This window comes from Triticum urartu, chromosome 2 (genome assembly GCF_003073215.2).
Source record: "Triticum urartu cultivar G1812 chromosome 2, Tu2.1, whole genome shotgun sequence".
NCBI lineage: Eukaryota > Viridiplantae > Streptophyta > Magnoliopsida > Poales > Poaceae > Triticum > Triticum urartu.
Window position 1 is genome coordinate 486,915,621 of NC_053023.1, and position 12,577 is coordinate 486,928,197.

At 44.6% G+C, this 12,577-nt stretch overlaps 1 protein-coding gene across 13 annotated transcripts; it reads left to right on the plus strand.

The window, feature by feature from the left end:
* The first annotated feature begins 5,651 nt into the window (after positions 1-5,651).
* LOC125538102 lies at positions 5,652-11,957 on the plus strand. 13 transcript variants are annotated; one of them, XR_007296240.1, is made up of 13 exons: positions 5,652-6,371; positions 6,574-7,305; positions 7,545-7,660; positions 8,542-8,575; positions 8,671-8,748; positions 8,835-8,936; positions 9,023-9,276; positions 9,365-9,574; positions 9,663-9,755; positions 9,838-9,939; positions 10,104-10,602; positions 10,726-10,890; positions 11,748-11,957. XR_007296240.1 is itself a non-coding variant. In XM_048701400.1 (13 exons), the coding sequence occupies exons 7-13, from the start codon at positions 9,271-9,273 to the stop codon at positions 11,760-11,762; spliced, it is 1,056 nt and encodes a 351-aa protein (XP_048557357.1). In that variant the 5' UTR covers positions 5,661-6,371; positions 6,574-6,648; positions 7,545-7,660; positions 8,542-8,575; positions 8,671-8,748; positions 8,835-8,936; positions 9,023-9,270; the 3' UTR covers positions 11,763-11,957. The 13 variants fall into 13 exon arrangements, 12 of the variants coding, with proteins under 12 accessions (XP_048557357.1, XP_048557359.1, XP_048557356.1 ...); XM_048701400.1 differs by having other exon boundaries at positions 5,661-6,371; positions 6,574-6,648; positions 10,104-10,568; XM_048701402.1 differs by lacking the exon at positions 8,542-8,575 and having other exon boundaries at positions 5,661-6,371; positions 6,574-6,648; positions 10,104-10,568.
* The last annotated feature ends 620 nt before the right edge of the window (positions 11,958-12,577 follow it).

A 12,577-nucleotide genomic window follows, 5' to 3' on the forward strand; every position in this document is an offset into this window, starting at 1 on the left:
ACTAGTGATCTCTTCAGGTACTGTAATTTTTGGCACTGTAATTTCTGCATCAACGACATCCAGTACATCTGCCTCACCACCCTCATCGGCTTCAACAACTTCATCAAGGCCTACACCATTTAAAACAGAAGGAGCAAACAAATTTCGTGGATTCATTTTAATAACAGCTGCCCAATCAGGGTTCTTCACATCTCTCACATAGAAAACCTGTTGAGCTTGGAGGCCTAGAATGTAAGGGTCTCCCTGGAATTGGTGTAGAGTAGTGTCAAGGTCAATAATTCCATATTTGTCCTTTTTATACCCCTTACTTTCAGTTTTGTTGGCAGGAGGCACATCAAACCAGTCACACTGGAATAGAACAACCTCCTTATCAAGAGGAAAGTCAAGAAATATGATTTTCTTGATCACCCCGTAATAATCAATATTTCCTGTGTTTGCATCGCCCTTGACTATGACGCCACTATTTTGGGTACTCAAGTCCTGCTCTATATAGGAATTCCGAAAGAAATATCCATTCAGAACTGTACGGTTGTATACCCGAGCTAGATGATCAGGTCCTTTAGCTAGTGCATAAATAAGATTGTTGACATTCCCATCATTGTGGAGTTCTGTAATCTGTTTCATGAAATAGAATATGTGTGAGTGTATTGTATAGCGTTGGTACGTTATTACAAGGAACATTAGTGAAAATGCGAAAGAAAATTACCCGTCTCTCAAACCAACCAACAAACTCTTCCTTGTGCTGCTTTTTAGGATTAGGAGAATTGTTCCTTCTGAGCTCCTCACGATGTTCACTTCAAAGAGAAATGATTGTTAGTTGAACAGGAAAGTATTAAAGCATATCATGATGTGAATTAAATACATAAGTATCCTTACTCAATCCATGGCGCGGTTTCCTCACAGTTTGTTATTATGAAATGCCTCATTTGATTAATCTCAGCCAAAGACAATGATTCACAAACAAAACCTTTCTTGGAGTAATCAACTGTACTCATTATGCTAATCCCCGTTGGTGATTGATCTGTACCCCCGTCTTCATGACGTTCGGACTGACTTAGCTTGGTAGGCATTCCATCAACGAATCGACTGCAAAAAGTCATGCACTCTTCAAGTATGTACCCCTCTGCTATAGAACCTTCTGGTTGAGCCTTGTTACGCACATATCCTTTGAGCGTACGCAAGTATCGCTCAATTGGATACATCCATCTGTACAAGACAGGCCCTCCCAATCGGGCCTCTTCAGCAAGATGAATTGGGAGATGCATCATAATATCAAAGAATGCTGGTGGAAAGATCATCTCAAGCTGACATAGAGTTTCTGGAATTGTTTTGCTCAACCTCTCCAAATCTTCATCCCTTAACTCCTTGGAGCATAAATCGGAAAAGAATTTACTCAGCTGAAGCAATGGGTTAACAACATTCTCTGGCAAAAGCTTGCGCAATGCAATAGGAAGAAGTTTCTGAAATATAACATGACAGTCATGAGTTTTGAGTCCACTAATCTTGCACTGATCGAGGACTACACATCGCTTAATGTGTGAAGCATAGCCATCAGGCATCTTAATGCTCTGCAGAAACTTGAGGAGCATTATCTTTTCTTCCTTTTTTAAAGTATAGCAACCTTTCTTTATGTCATACTTATGCTTACCAGGCTTTGGATGCTGGTCCTTCCTAATTTTCAGGTCCTGTAAATCAAGACGAGCCTTCACACCATCCTTTGATTTCTTATCCATCTCAAGCAAAGTCCCCACAATGCTGTCACAAATGTTCTTCTCGATGTGCATAACATCCAAATTGTGCCTTACGAGCAAGTTCTTCCAATATGGGAGCTGGAAAAATACACTTTTCTTCCGCCAGTTATGCCAGCTACTAGTTTCCGGTCGCTTTCTCTTATTTGACCGTCCAAATGGTGCATGCTGAATGCTATCAAGTTCCCGTAGAACTTGTTCACCTGTAAGTGCCACTGGAGCTTCTCTATTATCTGCCTTGTTGTTGAACAAACACTTGTTTCGACGCCATTTGTGGGTCCTGGGCAGAAAACGTCGGTGTCCCATGTAGCAATGCTTTCGACCATACTTGAGCCATAAAAAATCTGTATGTTTGTGGCAATACGGGCATGCTAGCTTGCCTTTTGTGCTCCAACCACTCAGCATTGCGTAAGCTGGGTAGTCACTAATGGTCCACAACAAGCATGCATACATCTGGAAATTTTTTTTAGTTGCAGCATCATATGTCTCAGCACCATCCTCCCATAGAACATTCAGTTCATCAATCAAGGGCTGCAAGTACACATCTATGTTATTTCCTGGAGACTTTGGTCCTGGAATAATCATTGACATAATCCAATTTTCTTGTTTCATACACATCCAAGGTGGCAAGTTATATGGAATAAGAATGACAGGCCATGTACTGTGTGATATACTCATGAGCCCAAAGGGGTTGAATCCATCTGAAGCAAGGCCAAGCCGAACACTGCGAGCATCTTTTGAGAATTTCTTATAATATTTCCTATCAAAATGCTTCCATGCCTTGGAATCTGCAGGATGCCTCTTTACGCCATCATCCATCCGACCCTCCTTATGCCATTTCATATGTGATGACATATGTTCTGTCATGTACAGCCTTTGCAGTCTTGGAATGAGCGGGAAATACCTTAGAACTTTCTGTGGCACTAGCTTCTTTGATTTACGACTTGATGCATTGTCTTCATCAGTAGCAGGAGTAGATTTCCATCGAGACGCATGACAGACAGGGCATTCTTCTGCATCAGCATGTTCATTACGGAATAGCACACAATCATTAACGCACGCGTGTATCTTCTTGTAGTCCAGCCCAAGATCTCGGATCACCTTCCTTACTTTAGCAAGATTAGTAGGAATGCAGTGACCCTTTGGCAACACCTGTGTGAACATCTGCAGAAATAAGTACTCATCTAACGCACAGGAAAACTCGAACAAGAGAACGAACCAGAAAGTTCAACTTAAGAACTCCGGTTGCAAAGAAAGAACGAACCGAACAAAGAAACAGAAAACAAACGGCGGAAAACTACTCGGTTCTAGCAAGTTGAAACTAGGTCAAATTTTTACTGTGGCAAAAGCTTGTTCAAATTGATTAGACAGAACGGCGGTTTCAAGATGAAACTCCAGGCGCTTGAATCACCTGATTCCGATAAACGAGCAAGAAGAAAAACTAGAAAGAAGATCGGATCTGAGATCGCGATCGCGGAATAAATCCGACGAGAAAGAAAACGAAGAACGGTTAAACGAACGGACGTCATTAACCGGGAAAGAATCGGTGATCACGTTCGTTGAGATGAATGGTCCGAAAGAAGAACGAAAACCGATCTAGGGTTTTCGGAAAAGAAATCGAAACGAAAAACCGATCTAGAAAACCGGAACGGTTTAGAAGAAAAGAATCGGAACGATTAGAAGAAAACGATCTGATGAAAAGAATAGATGCGGCGCGGGGCTACCTCCGGCGAGGTTCCGGCGAACGGGGCTCCGGCGGCGTGGGCGTTGGGCAAGGGGCGGCGGTGCGGGCACAAGGGCGGCGGCGGCGGTGACGCAGGGCGCGGCAGCGACGGTGGTGTAGGGCAGCGCGGCGCGGTGGCTAAAGTGCGGCGCGGGTGAGGAGTGGCGCGGCGCGGGGTGTGGTGGAGCTCTAGGCTTTGAGTTTGATGATTTAGAGGGGGGTGCTTGGGTATTTATATTGGGGAGGGGTGAGGAGACTTTGGGTAGGAGACAAGAAATAGACTAGGAATAGGAATCCTAAAAGAAAAAGGCAAACGGAGTAGGACTAGGAAAAACAAAACAAGGAAAAGGACTAACCCTAGTCCAAAACGGATTAGAGGCGAGGCAAGAGGCGGCGGCCTCCTGCGCCAGCGCTAGGTACGCGCGGCTCCCTGGGGCGGTGGCCTTCGGCCCGGCTGGGCCTTGGCCTGGCCGGCCTTGGTCCAGTTTTTTTTAAACAGTTCCGTGCTTGGAAAAACACAGAAAACAAAATCTACCGAACTCCAAAACTAATGAAGTAAATTTTCCTCGACTCCTAAAAATGAGCCGAACAAAATGAACTTTTCTACGGACCTAAAATGCAATAAATAAAATACGCATGATCTAATGTATAACATTCCAAATTGAAAATTTGGGATGTTACACGAGCCTCCCGAAACCCTCTTCTCACCTCCCTCTTCCTTCGACCTGTCTCTCTCCTTTCTCTTTTCTGGGTTCGATTTGGTGTCTCCCCTGTCTCTATTCTCGCTTTGATTTTTTTTTCTTTTTTGAGGGGTGACAGAAATGATGTCGCGCCCCTTTTCTTTCCTTCGATCCCCTCCTTTGTGGTTCAGCCGCGCGTGGCATCAGACGGGTCGTCTGGTCGGTCGCTCCACTGGGTGCTTCGATCGCCCGGGGCACGTGGCATCAGACCGGTCGTCTGGTCGGTCGCGCCATTGGGTGCTTCGATCGCCCGGGTGACCAGACACGCTCTTCTGCCGTATATACTTTCTTTTAAGGTCGGATAACGTATATTACTGAAATATGTCCACGCAATTTTTTTTACTGAAATATGTTCACGGGCAATTGGATATTTTTTCACCCCTTTCTTTTTCTGTTTGAAAGAAGATAGTAATTCTATTCAAGTACAACCCGGGTCCTGGCACCAGCCAATTTCCCTTAACCGTCCATGTGTCTCGGAGAGTCACCTGGCTGTTCAATTCCTCCCATCGACGCCTCCCCGCCGCTATTGAGGCTCAGGGCAACTCGTCTCCCACGAATCCGGGGGCGGCTCCGTCGAAAGCTTCCAAGACCGTGCGATCCATTTTCGAGCTCTCCGTCCATCCACCCCCGGCCCCTCCTCCCAAGCCCTCCCTCTTCCCTTCCTCCCCGCCGCCGTCGTTGGTGGCGGCGACCCCTAGACCAGTGGTGTTCCGACCCGGTCCTAACACAATAAATCTCAAAACAAAATTGGTTTGGTTGTTTGATTTACATAGTTGAATCTCTATGATTATCATTTGAACAAAAGCGACATAATTATGTTCGACCTACTCTGGCTTGGACGAACCCTCCAAGGATTGTCCGATAAGATGAATGATGCTGAGATCACCCCATCTCAAGATCGGAATTTTAGATCGGGACCGACATAGATCGACTGTCTCATCAACCCATCCCATCAGTACTTATGTTTCGAGACAAGAGTATAACCTAATAGTTTAAAGTGAGGGTCGCATGAGGTTTCTGTGACCTGTAGTTCTAAACTAGCCATTTTTTTGCTGCTTTGACCAACTGACCAAGGCACAAATTTTTGACATATCCCAACCTAAGTGCAGATCCAAGATGAAACAACACATTCCTAAGACGATAAATCTCAATATTAAATGAGGTTTCAGTGTTCTCCATCGGCACTAAGTGATTTTTTTGCACATCTTATAGGTGCTTGGTACTCGTATTTGGTGTTTTTTTTCACCATGATATAACTTTTTACAAATAAATTTCGGAATCTATAACTCCTAACTCCTGAAAAACCCGTAATTTAGAATCTCTGTGCCATTGACTACAGGCACGAATCTCATAGCAACTGAGGTCCGACACGTCACGTTTTGTTTTCGTTCGGTAAAACAGTATAAAACAGGCTTCATCCCGAACGCCAGCATCAATCCTATCTTCTTCTCCCCTTGCTCCACCGCTCAGAGCACACTGCTCTGTCTCCGCCACGCAATACAGACAGGAGTGGCCTTCGCCGGCGACGAGGCTCCTCCGTGACCAGATCCCGCCACAGTCGCGGTGGCAGGGGTCGAGGGATCCGCGGAGGGGGCCAGGGATTTGGCGTTCGCTACAGCCGAGCACTAGGTACTGCCGCGCTACGACTCAGCTCCTCGCCGACCGGAGCGAGGTGCCGTCGCGGTCCGAGGCCGAGCGCCGCCGCGAGCACCAGGCCGCCGCGCTCGGGGCGACGCTGCCCGCACCATCCCTGCGATGCGCCCACCTCCAACCCGGCGGCGATGGCGATGTCCGCGAGGCCCTGGGCGCGAGGGAGGCGATGGCGACCAGCTGAAGCGGCGGCGCCGTCATCCTACACCGGGAGGCGGGGCCTGGTGGCGCACGAGGCTGCGGGACGCGGAAGGGGGAGAAGCAATGGAGGTACTGACGGGCGCGGTGCTGTTCGAGGAGGCGGGGCGCGGAGGGAGAGAGCAGTGGAGGTGCTGACGCTGACGCCGCGGCGCTTCATGGAGGTCAACTAGGAGGTGGACGAGGCCTTGCGGCTCGCAGCCGACCTGCTCGCCGATGCGCCAATAGGGATCTGCTCGCCGGCGGGGACGCCATTTTCTTCTAGTGATGTGCGGATGGTGAACTGCTCACCGGGATTCACCCCGAGCCCAGGTATTCCGCCGCCTCCTAGTAGCCGCCCGAGCTGTGCTCATGTGCCTTGCCGTTAGCTCAGCTCTCCTACTGCTACTGACCTGGGACGAGCACAACAGCAGAGCACATGCGTGCAGATTTAGTTAGAACAGGAAGTTTCGTCACAAAGAATGGTTCAGGTTCAGCTTAATGTACACTGAAACTTTGCACTTTTGTTGTACAGGGAGTTGGAGTATCGGGGATAGGATATGTGCATCGAGCAGATTTTAGATTTCTGGTTCACATGGGTACACATTGGGTACATCTTGACAATATTTTTTCTGGAATAGTTTCTTTTGAGCATGGCAAATTGTGTAGAACATGATATTTAGTACAATATGGCAAATTGGCAACTAGTGTGTAGTGTTTAGCACTGTTTAGTGTTGTTTGTCCTCCTGCGAGAATTATATTCAGTAATTTCCCATGGCATTTGTCCTCCTGTATTTAGTCTGTAGTGCAAATTTTGTAAACTTGCCATGTGATCAGTACATACAAACTCTAGCTTTGAAATGAATCATGAATCGGATTTTCTCTAGATTTTGCCATGAATCAAAAGTATATATTGTTGAACACTGCTTTGCCATGGCAAAAAGGATTTTATAGCTTTTGGCATGCCTCTAATATAGCTTTTTCCATGTCACCACTATAACTTTTGGCATGACATACACATATTTTTTTACCATGGCAAATTTGCTAATCTATTTGCCATGCCTCTAATATAGTTTTCGCCATGTCACCACTACAACTTTGGCCATGTTCACATGGAGTAGTAAAAAAACAAATTTGAGTTGATTGTAGAAATATGTGTTTGTTTCCCTTTTTTTGACTTTGTAAGATTGATGATGACCACATTAAGCATTGCAACTTTTAAGAGATTTGATTTTGCTTTTGTACTTACTACTGCAAATCCACCCAGGTAATTTTGCCATGTCAATTAACATGCAATATGTTTGTGCCATGGCAAACATTTTACATCATGGCAAATTTGCATTCTTTTAAACAGAAAGAGTTACTTTCCCACCACCTAATTTAGGTGTACGCGCCAATATTTTTTAACCTCCCGCTAAAAGGTCCCAAATTAGCGTCTTTGTTCCCACCAAAAAATTAGCTTCCCGCTAAATACCTTCCTAACAACCCACGAATATATAATTCTAGACCAAACGACGGCGTCTTCACGGGCGATTGGATCTGAGCTCTCGTCTCGGTTCATCTGTGCTGCCGGCGTCATGACGGCGTCAACAGAACGAACCACATCAGGTGCACGGCGTCAGGTTAGTCCTCCTCCTGATCTCCTCCATCGCTGAAAAATCCAGTCCTCCTCAATCTCCCCCTCCTCCCTCTCCTCTGCGCCCGCATCTGTCCGGGATCAAACCCCCACGAGCTCCTCCTCGGTGCGCGGCTCTCTCGATCCCGATCCATTCAGAGGGGCTGCCTCTTCTCTCCTCCGCTCGCCGCTTGGCCGTAGAAAAGAAGTCAGGGCAGGGGACATGCCGCCGCCGGTGGCATTTTCCCATCGCGCCTCAATTTGGCCGCCTCGGCGGAGGCGCTCGCGGCCTGGAGGGTCGGCGCAGCGCCTCACCTTGGCCTGGAGGCTGGCCGCCATGGAGCTCGCCTCGGCCTTGAACTGGGGCTCGACGGGGCCTCCCAGCCCGGTTCATGGCCGCAGCCGTCTTGGCTGTGCACGCCGGTGTCGTGACGTGGTGGCCAGGCGCTGGTTACTGCCTCACCCGACCCCAGCGTGCCCGAGATGCCTGCAGACCTCTCCACCATCTCTGCTCCTGGTTCGCTCTGTTTCCTCCTGGACGCCAAAGGGGGTCGTGAGCATTAGATTGGTTTTTGAACATTAGATCCATTAGATCCATTAACTGAAAGATATAGACGTACTCTGTATGTACAAAGCTAGCTAGCTAGCTAATACAAGCAGCTTAATTGATTGTTGTATGAGCAGCTTTGCCGCTGCATATCCAGGTTTAGTCATCCTCTGCATTGCATTTGATTCAGATTACCATAAGATGATTTTTAATAGATATTTGGTCTTACACGAGTCACATTGGATTTTTTCCCTATAGATTCAGAGTAGTATTTTCATGAACCTATCACTGATACTTTGCCGTTCATGTCCATTCACATATGTCTGGTTTACCTACACAAGGGCACAATGATGAATTTTACGGAGGATGCTCCGGGTACACAACATCCTTACTTCATAATCACCTATCTGAACGGTGCAGAATATCAATACTTTGTTAATGCTAAGTCCCATGATTGTTTTTGTGTGCAGTAAAGAAAGGCTCTGTTCTCTTAACAAGGATGGAAAGTATAACGGCATACAAAAACCAACGTGGACAACCCAAATCTGGTAAATTGTTTAGCATTTGCTATAATGCATAAAATCTTGGTGTGGGTTAAATAGCTAAACCTTCAAGACTACAAAATCTTTTACAGGAACTCCAGAACAATCTGACATTCCAGTATCTGCTAATGACATGTGTTCCCTTGCTGAATGGCCATCCCATGCTCGCCGCAACCGTGCGCTACTACAGGATGGTACTTGCTTTCGTTTACATTTATGTCATCATTTTTACAATCTAATGCTGAGTAATACAATTTTTCTTGTATGATCTGGGCTGTAGAAGCTGGTGGACAGAAGAAGAAAGGGCGAGGTGTTCTAAAAGGTTTTAAAGCATCTAAGAAGCGTTTTGCCAATGGATCTGCAAAGCTAAATATTACATTCTCTGAAAAATTGGGTGGTACAGTAGGAATGAACTATCGTTCGTTCAAGGATGACGTGGTAGTCATAATGAAAAGAAAGTTACCACTCATTGGAGTGAGGACGTGGTCGGACATTCACCCTACCATTCATTGACTCATTGTTGCAGATATGATAGTGCGTACAACATTTTTCACATGTGTTATCTTATTTTACCATCGATAATGCAGTGCTTATGTATATTTATTTGCTGTATGCTTTACAGGACAGATGGGACCTAGAAGATACACCAGAAACAGAAGAAAAAGTTCTCAAAATTGCGAAAGAGAGATATAGAGGCTGGCGATCAACTCTAAGCTCCACTTACAAGGCATACAAAACAGATGCAGCTAGATTGGCTAATCTGCCAGAAGATTTACAACCAGAAGAGTGGGAATGGATGATTGAGTACTTTGGCACTGATTCAAAATTTCAGGTTATCTCTAAGATCACGGTTTGTCTATTATGTGTTAAGATCAAATGGCTAGTCTCACTGGTTATATCTGGTTTCAATGAATTGATAGGAACGCAGCCAAATGAACGCCGATAACCATAAGAAACAGAAGACAAAACACATAATGGGATCAAAATCTTACTCGCAAGTTAGTTTTGAGAAGGTATGGGTCCAACTAAATATGTATGCCTTGCTGCTAAATATGGTGTCATGTTTCAAGCATCTCATTGTTATATTACTTGCAGAGAAACTTGGAAACTGGAGAAGAGCCAGATTGTATTGCTCTATGGGAACTCACCCACACAAACGATGGAACATGGTCTAACACAGATTCCCAGAAAGTTTACATGAGTACACTGACTTTTGGTTATTCTATAGTTAGTCAATGATGTGAATTCGGCATGTTTCATCATCAGATGCGATTATTCATGCGTTGGACCGTGTTATTCTTGTTTCATCTTTTATAGTGTCAATATTGATGCTGCACCTATAATTGTTCCTTTCATTTTAGGACAAAGCACTTGAAGAGGTTAAAAACAAACAAGCTGAAACTGAAGGTCCACTTTCAAGTGAGCAGAAAAACAATATTTTCCAGACCGCTTGCAAAGACACTCTGGAATGCAAGTCATCGCAGCCTCGTGGGTACGGATACATGGCCAAAACTTCAACTAGTTCTGAAAAGTTCCGTATCCAGATTGAAGAGCAAGCTCGTGCTACAGCAGCCACCCAGGAGCGAAACTCTCAGCTCAGCCAGCAGGTCAATGACTTAGAAGATCAACTACAAGATGAACGTGCTAACACACAAGATAGGATTAACTTGGAGCGTGCTGAGAGAGAACAACTTGAGGAGAGGTTAAAAGAAGAGCGTGCTGAAAGGGAAAGATTGTTGCAAGAGGAGCGAACATCAAGGCTGGAATTGGAAAAAAACATGATGGCAAAGTTTGTAGAATTGAGCAAACAGATGGGAACCCAACAGGTGATGGTGATTACAGTCATATGCTTCCGACCTTGTAAGATTTATGTTGCTTACTTGCATTGCTAAAAGTGCACTTCTATTTACAGGTCATATGCTTCCGACCTTGTAAGATTTATGTTGCTTACTTGCATTGCTAAAAGTGCACTTCTATTTACAGGTGCCTACGAAGAGGGTTGACAAAGAAAATAGTAATCCAAACTTGCAAAATATTCTTTCACAGACATCTAGTCCTAATAAGACTCCAGGTTCAAGGCCGACTGCTATTTCTTCAAATGCGCTCATACAAGCTGCAACAAGGCAATCTCGAATGTTTAAAGCAATGGTAAGTCACAACCTTGCTTTCTCTTCATGTTCACCTGCATTTTATACGTCATTGGTCTTCATAATTAGCTAGCTGCTTCTTCTCTTTTACCATGTGTTGTTGCTGCATCGAGTCACAACTTCAACAAAAAACGAATATGTGATAGCTAGGGACATGAACTTAACTGAAACTATACATCTAGTCATAACTTAAATCAATAGCAGGAGCTTTTAGTAGATGTATGATCGGATGATGGTACCATTCTGTATGCACGAGCAGGATGTCATGATCATGCGCGTGATGCCTTTGCTGATGAGTCCACTGCAATGTCCCATGTAGTATCTCTTCCCGCTGATATAGGGGTTGTGAGGGTCGTTTTTTAAATGGACTCGCAACTCCTGATGGAAGCACTTAATATCAATAAGGTGGACTCGTCGGCCTATGCTGCTGTTATTGAGGATACCAAGTACCCGCTCAAATTATGGTTTTCTTATTATGAAATAAATGTATGTTGTCGCTCGGCAAACTCTGTTTTTCATGCGCTTGCTAGACTTGATAGGATGTTAGAACCTAACTGGAATGGGGAGGCTGATGTACCAGCCCTTGTGGCTGCTCCGTGCTTTGGGTGATTCAGCCCAGCACTGTTAAGTTAAAAGCAATGTTTTTTTCTGAAAAAAAAACTTTTAGTAGATGTACTTGTGGTTATGCCTTAGCCATTCACACTTGTATAGTTGTTCTGATGCCTTAGTTACATGCTTGCTGACACAGTATTAGCTAGTTAGTCTAGCAATAGTTTTTAACAATGGAGCTGGCATAATTGTATGGCGTATGTTATGTTCGACTCATTAACTAGAACTTTTTTTATTTCTTGGTTGCAGGATCCAAAGAACTAGCTGGACTGGACTCTAGATCACGGGCAGTTTAGTCTTCGAAGTTAATTAGGATGGCTAAATTACATTTCAGTTTTATTTGATGGATATTTTCTATCAGAATTATGAATTGTATGAATCTACATATTATATGTATGGTTTTGAATATTGTAATTGAAAGCTTGTATTTTTTACGGTTGCAATAGACTATTACCACAACCCACTTTTGGTTGCCACATGCTACCACCACTAAAAATATAGTGTTGCATCATATCTCAGTTGCTACGCCTATCTGTTTTGTTGCACTAGGATGTTGCAATGGAGCACTTTATATTGTTATAATAGTTTGGCGCCACAAAAAATTTCATGATGCGATAACAGTTTGGCGCCACCAAAGTAAGTTTGTTGAAATAGAGCATCGCCACAGAAAGTTTAAATTGTCGCAATAATTTCTTGCTACAAAGATGTTACTTGTGGTGATACCTATTTGTCACCATCAAAACAAGTATGTTGCAATTTCCTGTTACGACGATTGGAATATTTTTTGCCAAAAGTTAATGCCACAAGCGCAGTGGGTCGTGACAATATGCCTAAAGCCACAAAAACAAGGATTGTTGCCATAGTTTGTTGCCACAATTGACTATTGCCACGAAAGAGTAATGCGCCACGAAATGGCCGTTGTTGGCATAGGTTGTTGCCACAAATGTCTATCGCTACGACATATCAGTCTCCACAATTCATTACATGTTGCATTAAAGCTATCTACACAAATCAAATTGTGGCATCAGGTGAGTGCTGCCACGGGAAAACATGTGGCAACTTCCCGCATGGATGTTGCA

Excerpts from the sequence above, each read along its gene's own strand:
- LOC125538102 (XM_048701400.1), top strand. Across the intron at positions 9,756-9,837 it reads CGCAAGTTAGTTTTGAGAAG|AGAAACTTGGAAACTGGAGA; the intron begins GTATGGGTCCAA and ends TATTACTTGCAG. Across the intron at positions 10,569-10,725 it reads AACAGATGGGAACCCAACAG|GTGCCTACGAAGAGGGTTGA; the intron begins GTGATGGTGATT and ends TTCTATTTACAG.